General features: G+C 35.1%; 1 protein-coding gene across 6 annotated transcripts in view; it reads right to left on the bottom strand.

Annotated features, from left to right (window-relative positions):
* NPAS3 (neuronal PAS domain protein 3) overlaps positions 1 to 24,014 on the bottom strand; it is a gene marked incomplete at both ends in the record, with an annotated part of 595,119 nt that overhangs the window by 179,120 nt on the left and 391,985 nt on the right. For all 6 annotated transcript variants that reach the window (XM_079537679.1, XM_079537680.1, XM_079537681.1 and 3 more), the window contains one exon: positions 2,446 to 2,535. In XM_079537679.1, coding sequence (XP_079393805.1) covers positions 2,446 to 2,535 — 90 coding nt within the window. The remainder of the gene's footprint in view (positions 1 to 2,445; positions 2,536 to 24,014) is intronic.

The following is a 24,014-nucleotide window of genomic DNA, read 5'->3' as shown; positions in this document are numbered from 1 at the left end:
TGACACTTTACTAAAAAAATAAGACTCCGAAGTCAGCACTCCAAGATGATGATTCAAATAAAAATGCTTATAATGTACACCCAGACTTTTTGAAATGCAAAATTGCCTCCAGGTTCTATACAGATACATACTTGGGAGTGGGGGCTCATATCAGGATAGGGACACATCAGTGTTTACTTGCAGCACAAGTGATGCAGTAGCACATGTACAACATAGCACTCTTTCGGAAATTCAGAATTAAGACTGTTGTAGTGGAAATACTAGCATTTCCATGTATAGTTTCAGGAATGATTTTAAGGATATTCTTACCAATATTTTTTGCAACAAATAATGCTTTGAATAGTGATTTAGTGTCAAGTAGCTACAGTGCTCCTTTTGTAATTGCTGGAAACCTAGCTGTACAATAATATAAAACCAAACAATACGTTAAGAATGTAATAATTCAGAGACATACAAAGTAAAGACTGATGACAAGTGAAAATCAAAGATATTCAAGCAGATCTCAGTTGATATCATCTGCTAACATACTAGAAGCCACAGTCCTGATTCTGATTTTATATTATTTTTCCATTTATACCATCAGCAATGAACACAAGGAAACATTTGCACTGATAAAGACTGTAACATGCAAAGAAAATTGCTTAATTTATCAGAATTCTTTCTTGAAATGTATATGGGGATATGAGATGAAGTGCAAAGCCTCACCAACTGGATGTAAGTACAGAGTAAGGAAAGTCCTATAGTTAAAAAGATAGTGGCAGAAAATGTTTTTAACAAGGGACTAGCATAGGGTTAAAGCCAATTTTTTTCTTGAACAGATGATATTTCAGATGGCCACACTATTCCAGATGCATCAATTTCCTTGAAAATCCAATCCATATATGTGCATATGCTGTGCTGGCAGGAGGACTGACTGAAATGGCCAAAACCCAAGAGCTAATATTCTTTTGGCCAGAATAATGCAATTATTATTTTCCTAGCTATCAGTCTAAGCATACAGAGCCATCTGTTATGCAAAGCAAACATACACATCTCAATTACAGAAAATGCAGTTGCCTTGACAGAATTTGGATTACACCACTAACCAGGGCTGTAAAATTTGTTTTAAGCTACCGTATAATGGATCCCTTTCAGGAGTTTCCTAATTAGCATTTACCTGCTTAAACTAATTATCCATCCTTCTTCTTTACTGGCTTGTTAAACTTTGTTGGATACTATGCATAAAACAGATTAATATGAGCATAAGACAATAATAAACATTAAAGTTCTGATTCTTTACTGTATTAGCAACATGGTGGCGCACCAATTTCAAAATCTGAGATTCTCGATACCAATTCCCAAACAGATTAAGCCAGGTATTAAAGTCTATTACAAAGCAAGGGACTTTAATGGCAGAAAAAAAATACATATATGAGTAAGAAACACCTTTAGCATTTGCTTTGCTAAAGCCAACCCAAAATAACAATTACTGAACTTACTAAAACAAATTTCTTGCAATTCCTTTGATGACTTAATGAACATCTATCCTAACTCTCATGACATAATATTCAAAATTAGTAATTTTCTGCACCAAGAGTTAAAATTTCCCATTTCATTACCGTTGGGGTACACCAAAACTAACAGTTATCAGTAATAATACTTGCCTCCTCACAGCAGTATGGATACCAATATAAAGGAAATAAATATTTATATCAGATTTTCTTTTTCTCCTCTGAGTGAATGCAATAGAAACAGGTATCTTACCCTGCAAATCATCATGTAAAATCTTTCTTCTGCATTTCTAAATGCAAGTAAAAAGAAGCTATTCTAACAAAAGATTTCTGAATGCAGCAGGATTAGGGCTAAGTACCAGCAAACAACTTTCCCTTCTCTTCCATTCACCCTTTTAATCTTTGAAAAACAGTTGTTAGCAATTACATTTTAAAAATACTGTATTTAATATATTTTCTTCATATTAGTGAACATTTGTGGAAGCAGCAAAACGTGTCCTTGTTGGAACCCTCCCTGCCAGACATTTTAATGGTCTCTTTCGGCATTTCTTGACTCCAAATGACTCCCTGTCATTGTGTCAGCTCCCTAGATAATGCAGGGTACTCCATAAACATCCAGTAATAGGACACAAGGGAAGTACTATTAACGTATCCCTTTCCTATCAGGTATAGAGGTTTAAAGTTCAAAACAACCAAGAAAAGAAACTTGATTTGTTCTCAATAAATTAATAATGATCCGTCATGGCAAAAAGTTTTCAGGCACAAGTGTATCTTATTTGAACATCCAATACTGATAGACATGTTTTTCAATTACTTCTCAGGATGAACCAGATGCAACTTTAAATAACTAATGAAATAATCCATGCAAAATACAGAAACTAGATTATTAAAATTTCTTTTAAAAGAAGAACACATCACACACAATTATGCTATAGAACTGAAAGCATGTACTTACTTGGGACAGGCCTAAGTAGATGGAGACAGTTTCAGAAATGTACAAAAATTTTCCTTCTTGATTTAGTGCAAATACAAATCCATCCAGGGACTGCAGAGAAAGAAAAGTCTAGTGAATATATTAACTAAAAATGTTAAATCTTAGATAGAAATAGATTCAAACAAAGGTATCACAGAACAAATTGAGCAAAACATTCAGATGTGTGTTTTTAATTTGAATCCTTAAGACCATTCTGTTATAAAATTTATATATTAAAAATCAACACTAGTATATTTCAAAGTTGAAGGACTTAGTGTTCTGCTTATATCTGCCATATACTATCTAAAGTTATCTCATTTGAATACAGGAAAAATACGGAAAAATGAAATGTTCTTCAATTTTTTTTACAGGAAGAAATACATAAGAAAAACAAATAGCCTTCCAATCAAATGATATGTAAGGAGATCCCCGAATTTTTCCCCAGAATAAAAGTAGAGAAAACTGAAAAACAAAATCTGAAAACAAACAAACAAGAAAAAGAAAATAAAATCCTGCCATCACTCAAACCACTATGGACCTAAATAATTTGTTAATTAATTGAGGATTACACACACACCATTTTCCTTTTGTGAGACAACAAACAAAGCCAATCAGCAGATTACCCTCAAACATATTTACAGCTTAGGCCTATAGAAATGTTATGAATTTCATCCCTTTGGTACAAAACTTTAGACCAGACTGTAGTTTGTCAAGTTCTGTCTTTGGATGCATTTTCCATTGCAACTGCAAAAATGCACAGATTAATGCATATCTTTTGAAACATGACTGCAGTTAATAAACAAAGGACTATATTCTAAACTGACATGTAGAGTAAATCACTGTGCATCAAGATGGAAATACACATGTAGGTACACAAGCAAATTTTTTCTAGGAATAAATTGCCTTTCAAATACTACATGTGCCTTTAGTTTTATGCTTTTTAGAAGGCTGACTGCTGGCAAAGAAAAAAAATAATACTGCAAGTCTAAAATCACAAAGTTATTGTTTTTATCCTTTTAAATATAGAACAGTAATTTCTAGTTTTTAATTTCTTTGATTCTTCTCCTTGTTTAATTTCCAATATACTGCTAGTCAGAAATTGTCCTTAGGAAGCACTCACTCCACGCTGATGTAGTAGGTGGTTCAAAAATCAGTGTTTTCTAAAAAAAAAAATACACCCCATATTGGAAAACAAACCCTTACTGCATTAAAAAGATACTCTAATTTATATTTATGAATTAATAAAAATGTAAATCTGCATAGATTTCCTTCATGTAAAAACATTTACATTCTGCAAACCATTTATGGCCTCTTATAAATCATCATAATTTTTTTTTAAATGATTAACATCAATTCCTTGAATTTTGATGTCAACAACAGGTGGAAAATTTGGAGCAGTGAAGTTCAAACTTGAATCTATACAAGGACAATTAAAACGTTTACACATTTGATCTCCCCAAGTACATATTTCTTCTGTTACTTCCCACTTGCCCTAGCACAGAAAGATCAGAAGAATGGATCTTCAAGGGTCTCAGTATAAGTTGTCCTGATTTTCTGTCTCAGGTTCCCCTCTTTGAGGAAAATGTTTTAATCCCCTGCTAGAAATAAAAGAGAAAACTGTCAACCTGATTCCCTGGCCACTCATGTATGTCTTTGCTAAAAAGACTTTCTCCAACAACAACTTGCAGTACTGAATCAGACTAATATCTACCAGCAGTGGTTGATTTCCCTGGATCCAACAGTCTGCACCCTACTTCAGAACAGCATTTGAAATATCAGTGCCAGTTAGGTAGGTAATGACCAGACTACTAGAAGTTTCTTTCTAGCGTCAGGTTGTTACTAGTTTTCATGGTCATGACAGGTGATATTCTATGTAATCACTCCTACAACTATTGCGCTCAAGATTCTTTTTGAATCAAAATATTTTGTTGGTTGAATAATATCCCATAGAAGGAAATTTCATAGTTTTTTTGTGTATCGTTTTCAACATAACCCATTTTTAACATATCCAATATGTGTGATTCCCTTCCTCTTTTACTGGAAAAAGGCTCCATGGACTCAGCACATTTATAATCTGTTCTATTTAGTTTGCTAGATTACTGTGTAATTATCTGGCATATCTGGATAGTGTTTTGGGAGGATAACAAAATGTAATTCAAACAAAATGAGTAATAGCTTTCTTGCTTCTCTTCTAAATAAGCATGATCTTATTTAGGAACTCAGGCCTTTTAATGAAAGAAAAAATTATAGAAAGCTTTCATCACAAAGTAGAAATATTCTGCTCAATGTTGACTTGGAATTAGCTAAAAATAGTTTTGCTGGAAATATAGAAATAAATAAAATCTCAGGTAGGCATGAGAGTAAAAAGAAATTACAACATTTATGGCTGAAGTTTTTAAAGTAACCAGCAACTGGGAAGAGTGTTAAATGCAAAAATTTAACATCTTAAAGCACCTTAAGCTTTTTCACATTACTTCTCCATTTCACCCTTGTCTTTCAGTTAAACAGTTTTAATGCTTGATCCTGTTCTTTTGCTTTCCTTTGGGAAAATATTCCTTACTTTTTACCTGCTAGTTTTACAAGGGAGGTTACTATGGCAGCACTGATGGAATGGCAGGGCCAGTGTAGCATACCTACAACTCTTTTAGGTGTCTTGCATATCTAGTCATTTCCATGCCATAAGACAACTGAGACAACTATGTGGTGGTCATGTATTTTTTCTCTGCTTCCTTTCCCTGCTTCCTGAAGTTATGTTTGAATAAAAATACTGACATAATTCACCACATTTTAAATTGAGCAAAATTCAAAAGATTACTTAATCATATTTTGGAAGAGCCCCTGATTAATTGCTAATAGAGCAGCTAACTCAAAGTGCAAATACATTAGAAGTAATAAGCTCAAATCCTCATATCAGAGAAAAATGATCATAAAAATAGTAGAAGAAATGGTTACCTTCCAGTGCAAGGCAGTTCCTCCCACCCACACAAAAGGACTGAGATGGACCCCTTTTGTGACAGTGTTGTTGTTCCTTATACAGGTCAAACAGTAGTTCTGAAGGACTGCCTCATTCGTTATTCATAGGTATTATTTATGAATATTTATTATTTAAGTAATGCGTGTTGAAAATTTTCAATTTTTCATAAAGCGATGTCCTTTGTGCATGCCAAGAGAGCAATAGACTTCAGAGAAAGCTGGCAGATAACATAGCAGGGGTTATGTTATATACTGAAGAAGAGTATATGGTATCATTGTATCTATTTACAAACAATTTTGTATTAATGAGTAATTTTTGGAAGTATTGTTTGTATTACAATTTGTGTAGCCAAGAAGCCAATAAATATGAGAAGGGTACTGGATTTACTCAGCTTTCAAGTCTCTCTTTTAAACTGAGCAGCACATTGTCATTTCCAGCGGGAATTTCACTGTAGGTCAAAGGCAGATAGGATTTGTGTTTTGGATATTCCAGTTCCAAGGTTATCAACTATGATGTACAAATAGCACGTGCAAAGGCAATGAGTATTCTGCAAAATGTCCTGTTTTTGTTGAAAGAAAATATCAATACCTTCTTGAGTTCATTTTGTTTCTATTTTTAAAAGCGAAATTGACTTCCATAAACTTTGTGTTATCCCATTTACTGCAGTGCCTTAAAAATGGTCGGGGTAAACATCCATTCCAATTTTAAGCACAATCACATTTTAAAAAGACCAGCAACTTCTTGTTTAAACCTACACTTACTGCTCATATGCAAAATGTGATTAAAGCTGAATTTCCCCAGTACTTTTATTTCAGAAAACTATTATGTATTATGCTGTTTCAATCACCACAGGCTACTTTTTAATTTTTTTTTTTTTAATACTGCCCCACTGTTTTCAACAGGCGCCAATTAAGATTCCAGGGTCAAAGGGTTAATTACATCTTCTTACCCGCTATGTAGCATTTTCTGATTATTAACCAAGGTTGGATTAAGATGAAAAAGAACTGACACAAATGTTAATGCTTGCCCCTCCTTGAGAAGATTTATCATAATACCATGCTGAAATCTATATGCTTTTTTCAAAGCTGTTAGAGAATGAAATCTTAGAGGAAGCACTAAAATAAATGCTTTAAAGACATGGAAGTATCTGATTTATTGAGCCAGTTCTCTTATTCCTGAAAACTGTCCTAAGCCAGAGAGACAGGACTGATAGAAGATTTCCTTTGTCACATATCAGCAAGTCAATGTGGTAGACATGAGGGAAGTGAGACTCAGATGTAAAAGTCACTAGCTACAGCACCTTTGAATAATAATGCCAATAATTATAATTTATGTCCTTTGACATCAAAATAATACGAAAATGTAAAGCATGGGATTTTAACCCAAAATACTAAGTGGTTTGTACAGTGTTTGTTGAATACTGAAGTTATTTCCTTTCAAGATATGAAACCTACTGTACCACTTTGACCGAATATGTGCTAATGTATAATGCATTGCACTAAATGGATTTATATTTGTCAGAGGAATTTTGTCCCAGCTATTTTTGCATATACCCACTACAGACAAATTTAATTCACTGGGATGTTAATACAGTGTCCTTCTGGAGAATATCCTCATATTGCGTACTATCCATGCAGTCCTTAATTCCTTCTAGTGTATTCCAGCATCACAAAAAACCCTGTTACCCTGACCTAAACTCCAGTTAGAGTGAAGAATTACCAGTAGGCTAGGTTATTTTAATGATAGATTATTTTAAACTAAGCTTTCACCATCTGTTTCACCCCTAATTATGAATGCAAAAAGAACATATTTCACAATTACATCAGTAAAAAGTAAGATATACATGATTTAAATGCATGCATGCCTTCTTTGTCCAATGCAGCATGCATCTGTGATGTTTTTCTTGTATCTCAGGCTCCGATCAGGAGATATGGGCTGGGGAAGGGACTACTTCCCCTGATAAAATAGATGAATTGATATACTAAACTTTTTCCTGGCAAACAGATCATCTTAATTAGAATTTTTCACTGTTGTAATAAAATAATATCATAACTAGAGCTGAGCATTAAAAAGCTTGTCACCAATTAAACATACAACATTCCAAGTAAGAGGCTATATAGAATGCAGCTGACGCTAAAGCAAATAGTTCTTCTCTTGCAATATCACTGCATAGCGCATAACACATTGCATATGTGTTACAGCATAACTTAAGAACATATTTACTAAGGATGGCAACAAAAACATGAGTCTCATCTCCAAATGGCAAGCATTCTTGGTCAGGGCTCTCAAATAAATTGAAAGGCATAGACAGTGACTAACAGAACTCAGATTCAAAGCTTGAGTGTCCATTTACTGCACTCTCTCTATTACTCACCAGAGTAATATCCACCAGCAATGCCAACACACAAAACAGTAAAGACTTAGGTGGAAAATCTGACGTTGGGGCTTTACAATTTAGTATTGTGAGAAAACGAGAATATTATTCCTGGAAATGTGATCTTACATGTGTTGTACTGGATACATAAATATAAATAAAGTTTGATCATCTGCTAACTTACAGAAATCTCTAAAAACTTTATTCCTCTCCCTCTTCATTCTTGTTAATGCTTTGCAAAATACAACAACAACAAAATCCAAATAAAATAAAATGGCATAAGAATGTCTGCTGTGTTCTTTAGGCTACAAGCTTTTTTTTTTTTTTTTTTTTTTTTTTAAACCATATTGTAAGAATCCCAACAAACAGAAAATTCTGTTTTCAACTCTCATACCATTGCCATTTTTCAATCATATTCCATGCATGCTTATATGATCATATATTTCTTGTGAATGAATTACATATATTTGGCAAGCAACATGTATTCCGGAACAAAACAATTGCAGTAAAAAAGACGATGCAAGAGGACAAGCTCAAAGGATGTGGTTAGTTATGACGTTGATGCAAGGCTCCTAAGTGGTCATCTTCATGCTCTTTGCTTTTGTGGTCAGGAAGTAATGTATGACAACAAGGAAGTACCAGAAAATAAATGTGTCAGTAAGATCTGTTTTATAGCTTGAAATCAAGAAACAAAAGAGTAAACTTTACTGATTCTCTCAATGAATCTTTCACCAGACTCACAGAATAACTGTGTTTATGTAACCAAAGCAGAAAAAAACTATTTGATTTAAAAATAAGATTTTGTATTAGATCAGAATCACTGCAAGAAGAGGAGAACAGAAGAAAAAAATTAAGAGATAAGAATAATGTTTGAAATCTAATCTGGCATTTGAATTCTTAAGGTGTATTCCCAGGTGTATTCACCAACAAGAAGCTGAGAGTTATCAAACATAAGCCTGAGAATCACAGGAAGATTACAAATCTCAGAATTATACAAGTTCAAGAAAAAAAAACACCAAAAAAAGCCTGAAAACCAACAAAATCACAGATCAAGAGTTTGACAGTTTTATTATGCAAAAGCAATAAATTACTTTTAGGGGCTTTGTTGATACTAATGTCAATATTTTCTAAAAGACCATTTTATATTTCTACAAAATCCCAAGCCATCCTGACTACGCAGATGAAACAGCACCATGAAAGTCACTAAACTCACTGAAAAGTTGGCATCACAGTAGGAGAAAGAACTATATCCTTGGGTTGAAATGTAATGCTGTTTAAAGAAAGAAATAGATAAGCTTATTAATATGAAAAAAAAAAAACCTCACTAAACTCCAAGACAGATTGTTTGTAATTATTCTGCATCCTGTTTATGAGAAGATATATCTTTTTTTTTGTCCAAACCTTTCATATAACATATAGAAAAAAACATATTAAAGTCAAAATACCAGACAGAATAACAAAATTGAGTTAAATTATCTACACAAATTTTTTTGGTCAAGTACTCGCACTGTTTTGCTACATTCCCTATATCTCTGCTAATTCTGCTTCTGTTTGATCAACTGATCCAAATTACTGGGCTGAACTGGGCTGTTGAAATTCTTAATGCGGGTTTTCATGCACGCACTGATGAGCATTGAGGGAATTAAACTATTTGTTAGAAATGATCCAGTGTCTTATGCAGTAGAGAGATGGCTCAAGTGGAGTAGGTTATTTCAACTTACATGACTTCAAGATTTTACTAGTCTGATGACATGATAGAACTTGAAGTTCTTGAACCATTTTCATTCCTGTGCTGGGGATGAGGCAATCTCTCCTCTGAGTAAAATATTTTACAAGGTGAGTAGCATAAGAAGTGAGTAGATAGGAAATATGAGTTTACTCTCTTTGCTTTTTTTTTTGGAATGTGTGCAAGATAATAAGTCATACATACATTTTTTTACATGTAATGAAAATAGTTTCATAAAGGTTTCATAGCAGGAACACGTTAAATAAACTGTGCATTCCCTCTCTATTTCTGTATCTGTGGTCTCCACATCTGTAGTCTGCACTCTGATAAATTTCAAACTGAACTTTTCCATGTGAAAAATGAACTACTCAGAAGTCTGAACAATCTGAACTATTCAGTCTGAGTACCTTCAGCTTTAACTGAATGGACCTTTGAAAAGTAACTGAGAAAAGTGAGCTTACTGTATACAGATTTAAGTTTTCAACAGAACATTTAAACCATTAATGGACCATTCTGGGGTCTGCTAGTACAAAATAAAAAGATGAAAAATTGCTGTTCTCATTGAAAAATGCTATTGTTAATTTTCCGTTCTTCTGCATAAATTATTCATTAGTGAAAGAAAACACTGATTTCATTAGTACGTGCTATACTAACCAGTGCTGAATATATTTGAAGTTAAAACCTTACTAGGCAGGATATTTATCTTCTCTTTACTATTCTCTTTCCTGAGAGAAAAAAGGTACGCAATTAGTGTAAAAGAAAAAGGGAGAAAAAAGGACTCTTGAAGGAGGCATTCAACACTATTGCACTTAGTTAAAATTCAGTTTTGTGGGGGTTGTGTATTAAAGCTGACCTTTATGATCTTTATCATTTTTATGATGCCCATTCCTGATGAACTCCTACCCTTCAATTACATAGGATGTGTAGTTGTGCTTCTAGACTGTTTGGACAGCAGACCATAATGTCAATATCTGCCCCATCTAATGCAATCCAGTGTACTGTGTAGGGTAAGAATGATCATATAGAGATTACATTATTTACCATTTACTCTCAGAATTTGATTGTTTCAACCAGGGTTAAGTGTATATCCGGCTGTGGATTGACTGGCTTTGCTTTGGATATACAGAATTTGAATATCAAGTGGTTTCTGTTCTTTGTTGGTACAAATATTCTGGTCATACAGGCATTTGTGTTCCAAGAGGTAATGCCCTAAGGACTTGATATTTTGCAGGTGCTTACAGTATTTACTACTACGAGTGCCCAAAACCAAAAGGGTAAACTGGCAGGAGCTATGGAGTACTGACAGGATAAGGGCTAAGTCCCTGGATCTGCATGTAAGACCAAACACACAGAAAGAAACTGTAGGAATCTGATCTGAATGGAACCCATAGTGCAGATAGAAGTGTCAGTAGAAGCATAACTGACTGGAAGCAGAAAGAATTACTGTGAATATTATTGTTTGTCAAAGTAGCGAGTTTAAAGCCCTTTATGTTGTGTGTTGTATGAGTACTTCAGTTTACATAAGGTACATTCAAATCATTCATAAACACTGTATATCTGCCTTTGTGGTTAATTTTTTCTTTTAATATACACAATCTGACACTATTTGAAAGTAAACAGATAAAGTTATAATGTTGATTGTCTAAAAACTAGACAAAAGAATAGGGAAGATTAGTTAATTGTACTCTTAAAATAACACCTGCAGTCATCAGCAGGTGCTCAAGATGCTCCCCTGATTGTCCTGACAACTGGCTTACTAGAATTAGCCCTACAGCCCACAACTGAGTACATATGTATGAAACTGCAATGGAAGTGAGAACACGTGAAGCAGAGATGCTTTGCTCAGGAAAGAACAGGATGAGAGGCCTATGCTTAGCATCTTTAACTTATTACATGATAATACAGATAGCCAAAATAGATTTGAATGACAAATGGAGTTGAGTCCTTTACCTAGCCTATCATACGGATTTATACTCTTCTTGAAAGAAGAGCATGTTGAAAATACTTTATAGACCTTGGAATACTTTATAGACAAAAGAATACAGAGAAATTAAGATCAAAGAATAGAAGGAACATAGCCAAAGTCCATCAAATCCACTGCCATTTCTAACTAATTTCTGACAGATGCATGGGGAAACCAGCAACAGCAAAAACAAATGAACAAAAAAAAACCCCTCAACAATCCTACGTTCTTATCTTCAGCCTTTTATCCCACGCTGTAATTCAAAGAAGGCAGAACCTGGTCCTAATTAGCTGAGAATTTCTCCAGCTGTCACTTCTCTGTGTACTAAGGTGGTAATCCATTTCCTACACCAAATTTTCCTACACATATGGAATTCTGTAGCAGTTCCATAGATGTCCACTTTGAAGACTTACAGAACAGAATCATAGAATCACCAAGGTTGGAAAAGACCTAAAAGATCATCCAGTCCAACCATTCACCTATTCCCAATAGCTCCCACTAAACCATGTCCCTAATGTGTACTTAGGGACCATGTCCCATGTGTACTTGTAGTACACATCTACAGCTGGACAAAGTTAAAGCAGCCTTTTGCTTCAGCAAAGAAATGCCTCCAGGACTGTTGATTTTGTACTGCTGTGACCCTTGAAACAAGAAGGATCTGGACTTTCATGAACAAATCCTGCAAATTACTAGAAAGGTTTAGGTGGGCACGATAAAACATACCCACATCTCTTTGAGGTCTGGATGCTGAAGTAGTTCTTCCCAGTTTCAACTTAGTTTTCTCTGCCCTGCATGCCTTCATACTCCTGCTAACAGCATCCTAGCACTAGATTCTGATGCTAGATTTGATAAGCAAGCAAAGATCTCAGAGAAATTCCTCCAGATTAAGGGAAAACAGACTGATAATGGAGAAAAGACCTTTCATGAGCCTTTGCTGTACTAAATAATTTATCAGGCACCATATCATTCACATAGCAGAAAGAGCTTAAAGATTTCCTGGGCACTGAAAAATCCTCAGCCAGCTCACACTGTCTTAGACACAAAAGTTCATAGAAGACGAGATGGAAGTCTACAGAAAACTATGTTGTACTATTCTGGCTCACATGGAAGAGCTGGTTGCCATTTACTCTGCTGTGGAGTTAAGAGCAGGGAACATAGGAGTGTGAACTGACAAGACAAATAGAAAAACAAACAATTTCCTGAAACAAGTTAGACATTTCATTAATAATAGAAGTATGTCACAATCTTCCCCTGAAGAAACTGGCCACTGCATCTGCTTTCTACACAATAAAGTTGATGACTCTATGCTGAGCTGCTGTACTTTCTTCTAGTGTTTTGAGGTTGGAATGCAGTACTGCACATGTATGTGAAAATCAATTATCCTGATGGAATCGGAGGTCTGTTCCTGAATGATTTCAGGCAATGAACTAGTTTGTCACTACAAAACACTACACTGACCTTCCAATTCTGCTTCACAGCTGGAATGTGAGAGCAGGTGAGAAGACGAGCGTATACCTCTGCCATCAGTAGGACTCCAATCTCACCCTATAGTGTGAGAAAATACTGCTTTTCTTTCTCCCTACCTTACTCTATTCCTCCATTGCTTCCTTCCCTTTTTTTTTTTTTTTTTCCCCCCTGAGCATGTGTAGGTAAAGATAAGTATGGATTTTGCTGTTTACCAGATTATTGCATAAATTCAAGCACATCAACTGAGCAGTTCTTTCAGTGAATAAGGTTTATATTCTTTTATAAATGCAAGTTGATACATTATAGTGGCACCTCTGACTGATAGGATAATGAAGGGTCTGTTTTTCCTACTTTCTTGTGCAGGGAGGGGTGATGGGTTATGATTTGTCCATATACCACCAGCAGAAGCCAGAAATACAAGGTTTCACCCAAGATCATCTTTAGAAAGTCAGTTTCAGGGTAACCATGTGAAAACATTTGTTTACCACAGTTTTAGCATGCAGCCACACTGTCACAAAATGCCCTTAGGGGGTTCCCCTTGGAGCAGTTCCATCTTGAAATATCAATAACCTGCTCATCAAACAGTGCTCAAGATTTCATTCAGACTGTAGAGTACAATATCTGCCAACAGTGCACACACCATATTATCTAAAGAGCTCTGAATAAGTCTTGATACCACCATCCCTAATGCTATTTATTCTGCATGTCAACAATCAGTATATTGTATCCCTTGTCCTGAGTCAGAACTGACATGACTGCTCCATACTGTTATTATCTGTTTCACTCCAACTTATGAGATGTGAAGTTAAAGCCTCTTCCTAAGGTGCTAAAATTGCCTTCATCTACAGAATCAGTGAAAGAAAACTCTTCTATTCTTATCAAGCATCAGCACCATTTTCTCTTAATTCAGAAGCACTCAATGAGAGTGTAAGATGCCAGCTTTTTCTGCATCCACTATGATATTACTGTCCTTTTGTCTCCTTTAAGAAGTCACAAATACCTGCTATTGTCTCCTGCCTTGAGCAATATCTTTTTGCAGATCCTAAGCAATACCTTACACGTTTGTTTGGTTCTCTAAATCACACTCAGTTTATTCAGTGATGTTCGCATCATTACTGCACAGCATTAAAATCTTGCTCTTGCTACCTGGAGGTTCTGTAATGTTGCAGTTTGACAACATCTCCCTGGTGCAGCTCGCTTTCAAGTCCTACTTATGGCATATCAAACATAAGAACTTCTAGTGTAGGTTTAACTTCAACCTTTTTGTAAAAAAAACAAACCAACAAAAACAAAACAAACCACCAAAAAAAAAAAAAAACCAACAACCAGAACTTCTTCAAAATTAATTTCACCTGTCTCAGTAGCTTACTATTTTCTCCATTTCATTTTCTTACCTTAAATCACTGGAAACCTACCTTGAGCCAAAATCACAGAGGCAAACTAGATTCTGGTCAGTGCCTTTAATACTACTGTATGAATGCCTTTCCAGTTCAGTTTTTGTACTGTTACCTTCCCAAATGAACATGCTGCCTGACACACAACAGAGGAAGCAGCATGGATAGACCTCTGCATATAAATTTGCCATTTTAATTGGCAGCAACCCTTCTAACTTAAAATAAATAAATTTAAGTGGTCATGCTTTAATGAGTTCCGACATTTATCTGAATTTCTTCAATCTGTTTTCAGTCACTATAGTGAAAAAGAAATTTATTTTTTTTCAGTCCTTCCCTGATTCTGGCTTGAAACCAGATGGGAAAACGCAGAAGCATACGCAACACAGAGTAACTGCAACAGAAATACAACCAAATGTTTTACACATCTGAGAGGACTGTTTGAGTTCTGCATTAGTGTTTGTAATCTAAACAGTTTTTCTGCCTAGTTCTATCCATAGCAGGATTCCAATTCAACTTGATAAAGCATATTTCCTATGGCACTTAAGACAAACTGTTTTTATTTCTAAATTATGTTTTTTAAGAGATGATAAAATAAACCTAGCAGGGTGCTTGGAAATTCAAAAGGCTTTTTGACCCTAAATGACAGTCACATTGCATGAAACTTTAAAGCATTCTTACTTTATGCTGCACTTTATCTTGCCACATATTTCTAGCTGTTGGAATGAAATTCTCCCTGTGCCATTTTCCAACTCTACAATGAGGATACTATTCCTCCCACTGATACCACAAGCTACTATTGAAATTATTTTTGAAAACTCATCTGTTGCAATCTGTTGCAACTGTTTGCATCTGTCAAATTCAAAACTCATCTGTTGCATCCATTTGCATCTAACACAAATGTAGAACCAGAATTTCCAATTAGCAACTCTCAAGAAAAAAAAAAAGGTTTGACAAAACCAAAAAGTATGCACATACTGCAGATATTTTACATTAGTGCATCTAGAGTAACAAATCTGAACACCAAATTCTGGCCAGAGTCCTCTCCTAAAGATCTCAGTGATGCCAAACCTCCTTCTGAAGGAACTCAACTTTTTGAACCCAAAAGTTAATTTGGAGCAGAATTAGTGTTTCCTGAACTATTCTCTAACATAATTTCAAACCAAACCATACCTAAAATCATGGTAACTGATAAATTTGATATTGCCTTTGTTTGAAAAAGAAAAAGAGAGACTACAGATACCTCTGTGATATATTCATTAAGATGTGCAGATAGATCTGTAGATAGTCTACACGCCTCAAAGGTAAAATAGATTAGACAAAACCAGAGTATGGGTTAATATCCCTATGGGTGTCAAATCGACTGTTCACAGATTAGAAAGCATTCCTAGAATCTCAGAAGGCATTGCTAAGAAAGGGAGAAATTTAAGCTATATAAATGTTATAAAATTATGTTTTGATTTAGAAAGCTGTGGACAAGAAAGTAAATGCACAGAAAAATAATAATCACAGAATTCAGGCTGAAATTTTATCACAGAGAATTTCTAGAAACTAATAGCATATATAAAGACATGATGGATTCAGACCAGATCCATATAAATCCAGCAACATTTTGAAGTTCACACACAAACGTATATTACTGTGACCTACAATAGTTGTAGTCTACATGTTACATGCAATGGTATTTCAAAAACCACAATTATCCAACTACTTCAAAGCCATGTCCTATTGCACACTAAAATATTACACTTTTCATACAAATGATACCACAGCATAAACTGCTCTTACAAATATTACAGCTTTAAATAGCATTTACTTTTTCTAAACGCTTGTTGAACACAGCAGGTATCAAAATGATTTAGCATCATGAACAAATATATATGGTTGTTTGAGCCCAAATTTTAGAGCAGATAAACCTATTTTCTGGTCCTTCGTTTAATGGACTAGAAATGAGCTAAAAGGCAGCATATTCTGGCAACTTACTGCTTCAAGTGAACTTTCTCATATGGAGTATTGTGCTTAAAGAAACATAAAAGCAAATCACGGGTCTCACATATTCAGTGAATGGCTCATCTGCAATATTTCCTCTTACAGTTTTCAAGTAGGATTGTGCACTGTGGAAAAAGAATGTGCAAAGGTAATACACATTGTTGTGCAGTCTACAATCAATAAACAGAGAGAAGATATTAACCAGGAGGCTAATAAAAAGATGCTGCCCTAGACAGTGACATAAAGAGCTCTGATGTATTTTTCTCTTCAAAAAATGCTATTCTTTATGCTGATTTTCCCTTAGCACTGCAGTCATTTCTCTGTATATACACACGTCACCTTACTTTGTCTTGTTCCAATTTTATGTTTGCATTTTATTTTCTCATTTCCTTCCTGCTACTCCCCTGTTTCTCTTTACTAGCTTGATGTTTACACAAACCTTTACTAGAATTGCAGGGTTTGGAGAGATCCCATTTTTTTCTTTGTTGTAATGCCCACATTTTTTTCCCAGAGAAAAGATAAGTTTACCCAGAAAATAAAAAGCTAATACAACCTTTTGCTCATCAACAAAGTATGTCTTGTTGTAGCCAGGAATAAGTTAATAAAACAGGGAAAAAGCTTAGTGGCTTAAAGAAAAAAAAAATCTCCTTGGGGTTATGAACGAACAATGTTGTTTTTTCTTCCCAGCGTGCAAGGATTTAATTAAGTGATAACAGTCACCTTGGGGTGGCTGCACAAGGCAATAATATCTAGGTGAAGAAAAATGCTGAAGAGAGTTGAGTACAGTCAATTTATCTTCAGAGAAGGCAATAAATGAACAAAGCATAGGTATTTGGCTGATTGTTTTGGAATGTTTCCATTACTGATAAACATCAAAATAAAAGGACAAAGATTTGGTATTTTCAATATCTGAAATGTATTAAATACAGAAAGAAGCGAAGGAATAAATCAGTGTGAGGTCATATCCTAGAGTTCTAATTGCAAACGGCTTAGTAATTATTCAAGCTAAACATAGAACAAGGGAATTTTAATGTTGACACAAAGGACAGAAATACAGCTGAGTTGTGTATTTATAACAAACACAAAACACTGGATGAATTTCATTTGGGACAAAAAATTTGTAAGCATATATGGCAAGAAGTGACATATATTAGACAAATATATGCAATTTCATGGTCAACAACCCAATTTCAAGGATTTAAAAATATGTTTGTGGGAGCTCTTCAGGAAACAAGCAGTAAACTCAATTGTCTACAATGCTAAATTCTGCCACTCTTGTAAGCAAAGAAAATTACTTGTGAGAAAGAGCAACATAGAGCAGAGAAAGAAGAGGCATTCTCACCACAAAGCTGCTAACAATTTGCACTATTTGCAGTGTGGGATTTGAAAGACATGAACTGTCCTTGGAGAGTTTAATCTGCAAAGAGGTTCTGAAAGCTATCTGTCCATTTCCAGTAACAATACTCAGTCTTCCAAAACTTAACACAACTTGGATTCTAGCTATGGCAGTTGTTAGTGAGTGACGTGATCAAAGTCTGTGACAGATGGACATGAATTGTAATTTGAATGGAAGATGGCCTAAACACACCAACAATCTTGGGAATTCACTATGTTCCATCATTTGTCCCTCTCAAGCAGGAAACTCAATTTTCCCTTTAATTTTTATACTTTTCTTGACTGTGTCTCCAGCAGGGAGGGAACTGATAGCTATTTTCTTCAGTTTACAACTGGGTGAAATACTTCTCCACCATACACTTTGCATGAAGACGATAAAGTCTACAGAGAAGTGTTTATTTATTTTAACAATGTAGGCAGACATCCTTTCAAAGAGAAAGATCAAGTCAATAATGACTGGCTCAGACAACATCCTGGGTAAAAATAAGACATTCATGTGTGTGCAAGGGAGCAGGCAAGCATATTTGAATTTAAAGAGAAATACATATTTCTGAAAAATATATGTTTTAATTTAAACAAAAATCTTAAAACAAGTTTCTCTAAATCGCTTCATTATGACTTCTAGCATATGATCAGCTATCATATTTAACTAAAACTGAATTTCAAGGCCTATCTTTTCAAGACCCGAAACAGAAGACTTTGACAACTGGTTTCACTGCAATTCCTTTCCTCCAAGACCAGGCTGAAGGTTTTTCACCTGTCTGTAGCTGCTGTTTGGCCTTGGTAATATGATTCCATCAGTTATCCCAGTTACAATTGAAACCTCAGTATTCATCCCCATCAAAACACAAGGGAAGCTTTATCTCATTCCTTATTTTAGAGAGATTTTCTTTACCTTATTCCTCATTTTAGAGAGATTTTCTTTAGGGAAAAGACTGGGATTGAGAGAATGGGATGAATGAAACTAACATTTCCTTTTCACGTGGTTAAATAGTGGAGCATCTTTTTTATGTGTCCAAGCTGTATTCTGATTGTGTACGCTGATTAACATACCACAATTTAATCCAGAAGTTGTCTGGAGCAAAAAGAGAAATGAACTTGGTTTGCCATAGAAATGGGACGAGTCGCTACCTAAAACATCTTTTAAAATTTAAGCATGGAAGTATTGTTTTACAACTGTTTAAATTTTGTCAGTTTGATATCTAAACTTTGATTTTGTCTGAACAGCAGAGCTCGTGAAAACATATCTAACAGATTATCCCTACTATTTTGAACTGCTTATTTTCTTTTAAATCCTTTGTATTTGCACAAATTACCTCTCAGAAATTCTAATAATCTTACCTGAAAAACAAATGTTAGGAAGTATGTCACTTTTGCCTTACGGAAGGTTCAGAGGCTAATGTTTATTAGAAGATTAGAAGAGCCCTTCTTCATTAGTTCGCTCATTGTGTGAGCTGCTCTTTGGACATTTAAGTGTCTTACGTTTTTTTCATCTGTAACATGGGAACAGAGAACACCAACCCTTCTAAATTATCCTGAGACACTGCATTTTACAGTCTGCAAGCATGGGTCACAGCCATAACCAAATATACTAAGTAGGGTTGTGGGAATTTTTTACCTCACCAGAAGAAAAAAAAAAAGACTCAAAATATTATTTTAGACTGAGGCACAAACAATTCCTGTTAACGTTGATGGGAGTTTTAAAGCTGATGCCTGAAGCACTGTATCAAAATATAACCTGAAGATTAGTAAAGCTGTTTCTGTTCTTACACAGTAAGAAAATGTCCTTTTTTTTTTTTTATTTAAAAATGAAGAAACAGCCCTCTTCTGCAACACACATTTAGACGACATTACAAAAACCAAATTGACTGCTTTTTCATTAATCCAATAACATCGTTGCCTGACACAGGCTGATTACACCCATGTGTACAGAAGTATATAAGAACGTAACAATTGAGAACAATATGCAGGATAGTCCCAGAGACAGACTGACTTTGAAAACACTACCAGAATCAGTGTATGTACTAGTATCTATCCTGCGGAGAAGATGGTGGGAGTCCAACAATGCTGCTATTTTTTGATGATTTCTTTCTACTAAGTCCAAAGATGATGAGCCTACTTTTTCTTACTGCCAGCCCTGCATTTCCAGGTGATTTCACAGTCACATGACTGGTTTCTGCTTTTCCATTCAGTCAGACATATACTTTGCTCAGTTAGATCTAAATGACCAGAAAGAAAAAGAAGAAAACATACACACCTCATCTAGCACAACTATCTTTATTTTGTCTGGCCTTTCTGGAAAGTGACTCCAGTATCCACCTGCCTTTGGATCAGTTTAAAAATATTCACAATGTTCTCTTACAGGCCATCCTCAAAGAGGAGCAGAATAAACAGCCCTGTACCTTTCATTGCATGGCTACATGGATGTACAAGGATACACCTAAGAGCAAGTACAGATGCATGAAAATTACCTGCCTGCACATTCATGAAATGCTCATTACCTCAGTTTACATTCAATCAATTTTACTCACAAACAGTCAGAAACTTTTATTAAAAAAGAAGGAAGATTAAGTCTTACATGGTATAGTGGCCAAAGTCCCACTTCCCTATTATCATGGAAGTTCTGCACAGTCACAGAGATGTGACAAACAAGTTTTTCAAGCTCCAGCATGTTGAAATGGAATACTACATTATTTTGCTAAATATGGTCTAGCGGCATTTGTAAATTCTGGCTCTAAAATCAATGCTTAATTACAGTGTTCAGAAAATAATGAGAAAATGTGATTATATGGGCACAATTTTTCTTTGCTTTTATGTTTTCTTTTATGAGAGTTTTGAAGTTATTTTTTTCTCCCCAGAGAGAAACTATACTAAACCAGATACAAGAAGCACATGTTAGAATTTGACTTAACAGAAATATTCTCCCCGCTACTTTCAAGATACAGTGCACTTCTCATGAATCCAAAGCAGAAAAGCCTTGGATGAGGTGAAGAATGGAAAGGAGGGAAATTGAAAGATCTAACTCAAAAAAAAAAAAAAAAAAAAAAAAAAAAAAAAAAAAAAAAAAAAAAGGAGGAAGGCACAGTAAAAGAATAAGATCAACCTTCAGAAAAAAAAGAAAAACTAAAAACATGAAAACGTGCAAGAAAAAATAGAGCAAACATAAGCAAAACCAGAGAAATAACATTCAGTTGCATTTCCAGTAAAATGTTTCATAGAAAGAACATCAGCCTATTGCGAACTACTGTGAGAACACGAGTTAGCTATCGAAAAGGTATTTGGTTCACCAACAGTGCCAGAAAAAATAACATATCTTCTCAAGAGCAGCTTACATGGCAAAGGCACACGAAAGGACAAATACCAGTTCATCAACATCTGAACTGAGTCAGAGATAAAGAAGGATTTCTCCTCCTTTGAAGGATCTTTTTTCCAGCTTTTATATTATGAACGTATTCCTGCCAGGGATAACTTATTCTTTGCTTAGAAAGACTGATGCTACCTCTGGAAAATGCTAGACTGCATCAAATGATAAATTTTCCCACAGTATCTTCTTACAAGAGAATCCCTCTGGACATACCTACAGAACATTTTGTTCTTCCTGTTGAAAATTACTTCATGCATTCTGCAGTGTTTAAAAAAAAATACTGCTCAAACATTTTGGCCGTGTGAATCTGTCCAGAGTTGGCAGTCCAGTGCAGAGTGCTGAAAAACTCTTTTGTATGTAAGTCAAGAGAAAACATTCCTAAAGTACTGCATTCTAACAGTGGTCAACACTAGTGAGCTGTCAGCAGGAAAGACTAGGTAATCCAGAATAAAAATCTGCTGTCAAAACAAATTCTTTCACTTTCTGAAGACCTTCAAGACATACTTATATATATGTCAGTCCTAGTGAATATCTAGATCTCTATAGATCCGTACACTTGTCCACTAGTACAAAATAAACAACAGTGACTGTATTTACAATCTTCCCTTTTTCTAACACTCATCAAGTATTTAGTATTTATTGCTTGTTTGAAAGTGAACTTTACATTCCACATTGATCAATGCAGCATGACTAAAATCTGTTTTAGCTATGAATGTTATTTCAGACTGCTAATGTAGGTGTGTAAACATTCAATAGAAATATATTCAGGCACCTGGTTTTAGTCATTTATTCCTGTGGATGTCAGGAGTGACAGCACTATAATGAAATTAGTTAATCAGTGCTAAACTGGTGCAATTTGGAAAGGAATCTGTATCGAAGAGCCACATCTCCTTCTGACATTGCTGTCCTATTTGTTAGCCAACACTTTCCAGGCTAACATATACGACACTGGCTACGTGCTTCCCTAAAAAGTATTCAGCCTGGTGACCCAGTTTTAATAAGAATGAAGTGGGAACAGTAGGCATTGATCATCTAATATAATGAAATAAATTTAATGTGATTCTGGAAAGACATCTAGCCATTGTACACAAAATATATATACTATTGAGTCTCTGTGAACACTAGTGGGATTAGGAACGGGCATAGGGATGACTACAGAAGTAATTAATCTAGAATACATGAAGATTGGAGTTACTCTCATAAAATATGGTGAATGCCCCATCCCTATCGACTTTCAAGGCAAGGCTGGACCAGGTCCTGGGAAATGGGATCTAGTTGCAGTGTCCCTACTCACTGCAGAGGAATTGGACTGACTTTCAAAGGTCTCTGCCAACTTTGAGGACTCTCTGATTCTATTAAGCCTAAGACTGCAAAGTTGAGCGCTGCAAAGCAGAAAGAAATCCAGTGTCTAGATTTCTGCCTTATTCATTGCACGTGATAGATAATGTTGCTTTAATGAACAGCTATTTGATTTTTTTTTTTCTTCTTCGGTGGTAAATGTGTGGCCCTAGGCTTTATTTACTGCATTCTATGTAAAACATGCACTGAACACAGAATTACAAGCTTTCTTCTGAGCTTCTCTGCAATGTTCTTCACAACCACATCTGAGAGCTTCATAAACATTAATTTATTTACAAAATAACCTTGTGAGGTTGTAGAATGAGAAAGAAGATGTAGTCCCTAGCAGTGTCCACATCATTATTTTCACTGATCGATGTTGAGTACAACAATTAACTTTCCTAGATAAGGATCCTAATTTTGCAGGTATAATTGGATATCCAAAGTAAGGAAGTATGAAGCAGGGTACGTAGGACTGAAGGGCGGGTTGAGATTTGTGGCTGCCAAACTACAAGATGCCCAAAAGTTCAAAAAGGTAGAAAGAACTTAAAGGCCTAAAGGGTAAACATACATCCATGTTTTTATTTCAGCTACCTGACATTGGGTGTATAATCCGTTCTCATAATTTGCAGTGTGAGCAACACCAGAAAAAATGTTCCACCAGATTAGTGCTGCTGTTAGTGCTCACTATAGTGAGATCTAAATTTGTTTTCTTAAGGACCTGAGTGATGCTCTAGAAATGCAATACATGCTCAGCATGCATTAATTTCATCCAAATACAGTAGATGTTCAACAACTACAGAAATCAGACCCACTGCAGCATGTGAATACATAGCTAATGCTTTAGGCATTTGTCATTCTGATTCACTAACAAAACTTCAGATCACTCTTTTTTCTTTTTTCATCTGTGGAAATTCTACTACACACTGAATATAAAAAACAAAAAAAAAAAAAACAAAAACAAAACAAAAAAAAACCAAACAAACTTAGAGAGGCCTTGACATGAATTCTAGTTAAAATCTGTTAGCCATCTTCATAAAATAAGTCAAATATTCCTGACTTAAAGGTGGAAAATACTCCAGACAAACCTGTGTTAGTTCATTTGATAGAAGAAAACACTTCTTTATATTATGATTGCAGAGTCAAAAGGGAGAAAGTTCCCTACTTTTGAGAACAAAGAGCAAAAGCACAATTCACCTGTCAAAGAAGTATGTAAGTGATGACAGAAAATGACGTAATAGCCTGAATACCAGAAAGGATGAGGATCAAGGAGATCTCATACGCAACCCAAGTTAACACTATTAAGGGATTTAAATGCAGTGGGGCCAAGTTAAAATCAATCTTCTACTTTTAGGGAGCAAATGTCGATAATGGAAAATGGACATAATCAGGACCATGTTAACTTAATCCCAAGGGAAACTGTAATTGTTAAATACTGCTAGAAACCAAGGAACAGTGCTGGAGATTCACCTAAGCAAGAATTATGACTATCTGCGTTATTTCTTTAAGACACTGGGCAATATGTGAAAAAACAAGCTGCACTAGTTATGCACTGAACGAGAATTATTAA

Source organism: Tetrao urogallus (genome assembly GCF_951394365.1).
Source record: "Tetrao urogallus genome assembly, chromosome: 6".
Classification (NCBI taxonomy): Eukaryota; Metazoa; Chordata; class Aves; order Galliformes; family Phasianidae; genus Tetrao; species Tetrao urogallus.
The sequence above is the reverse complement of the archived record's forward strand: the minus strand, read 5'-3'. Positions and strand labels throughout refer to the sequence as shown.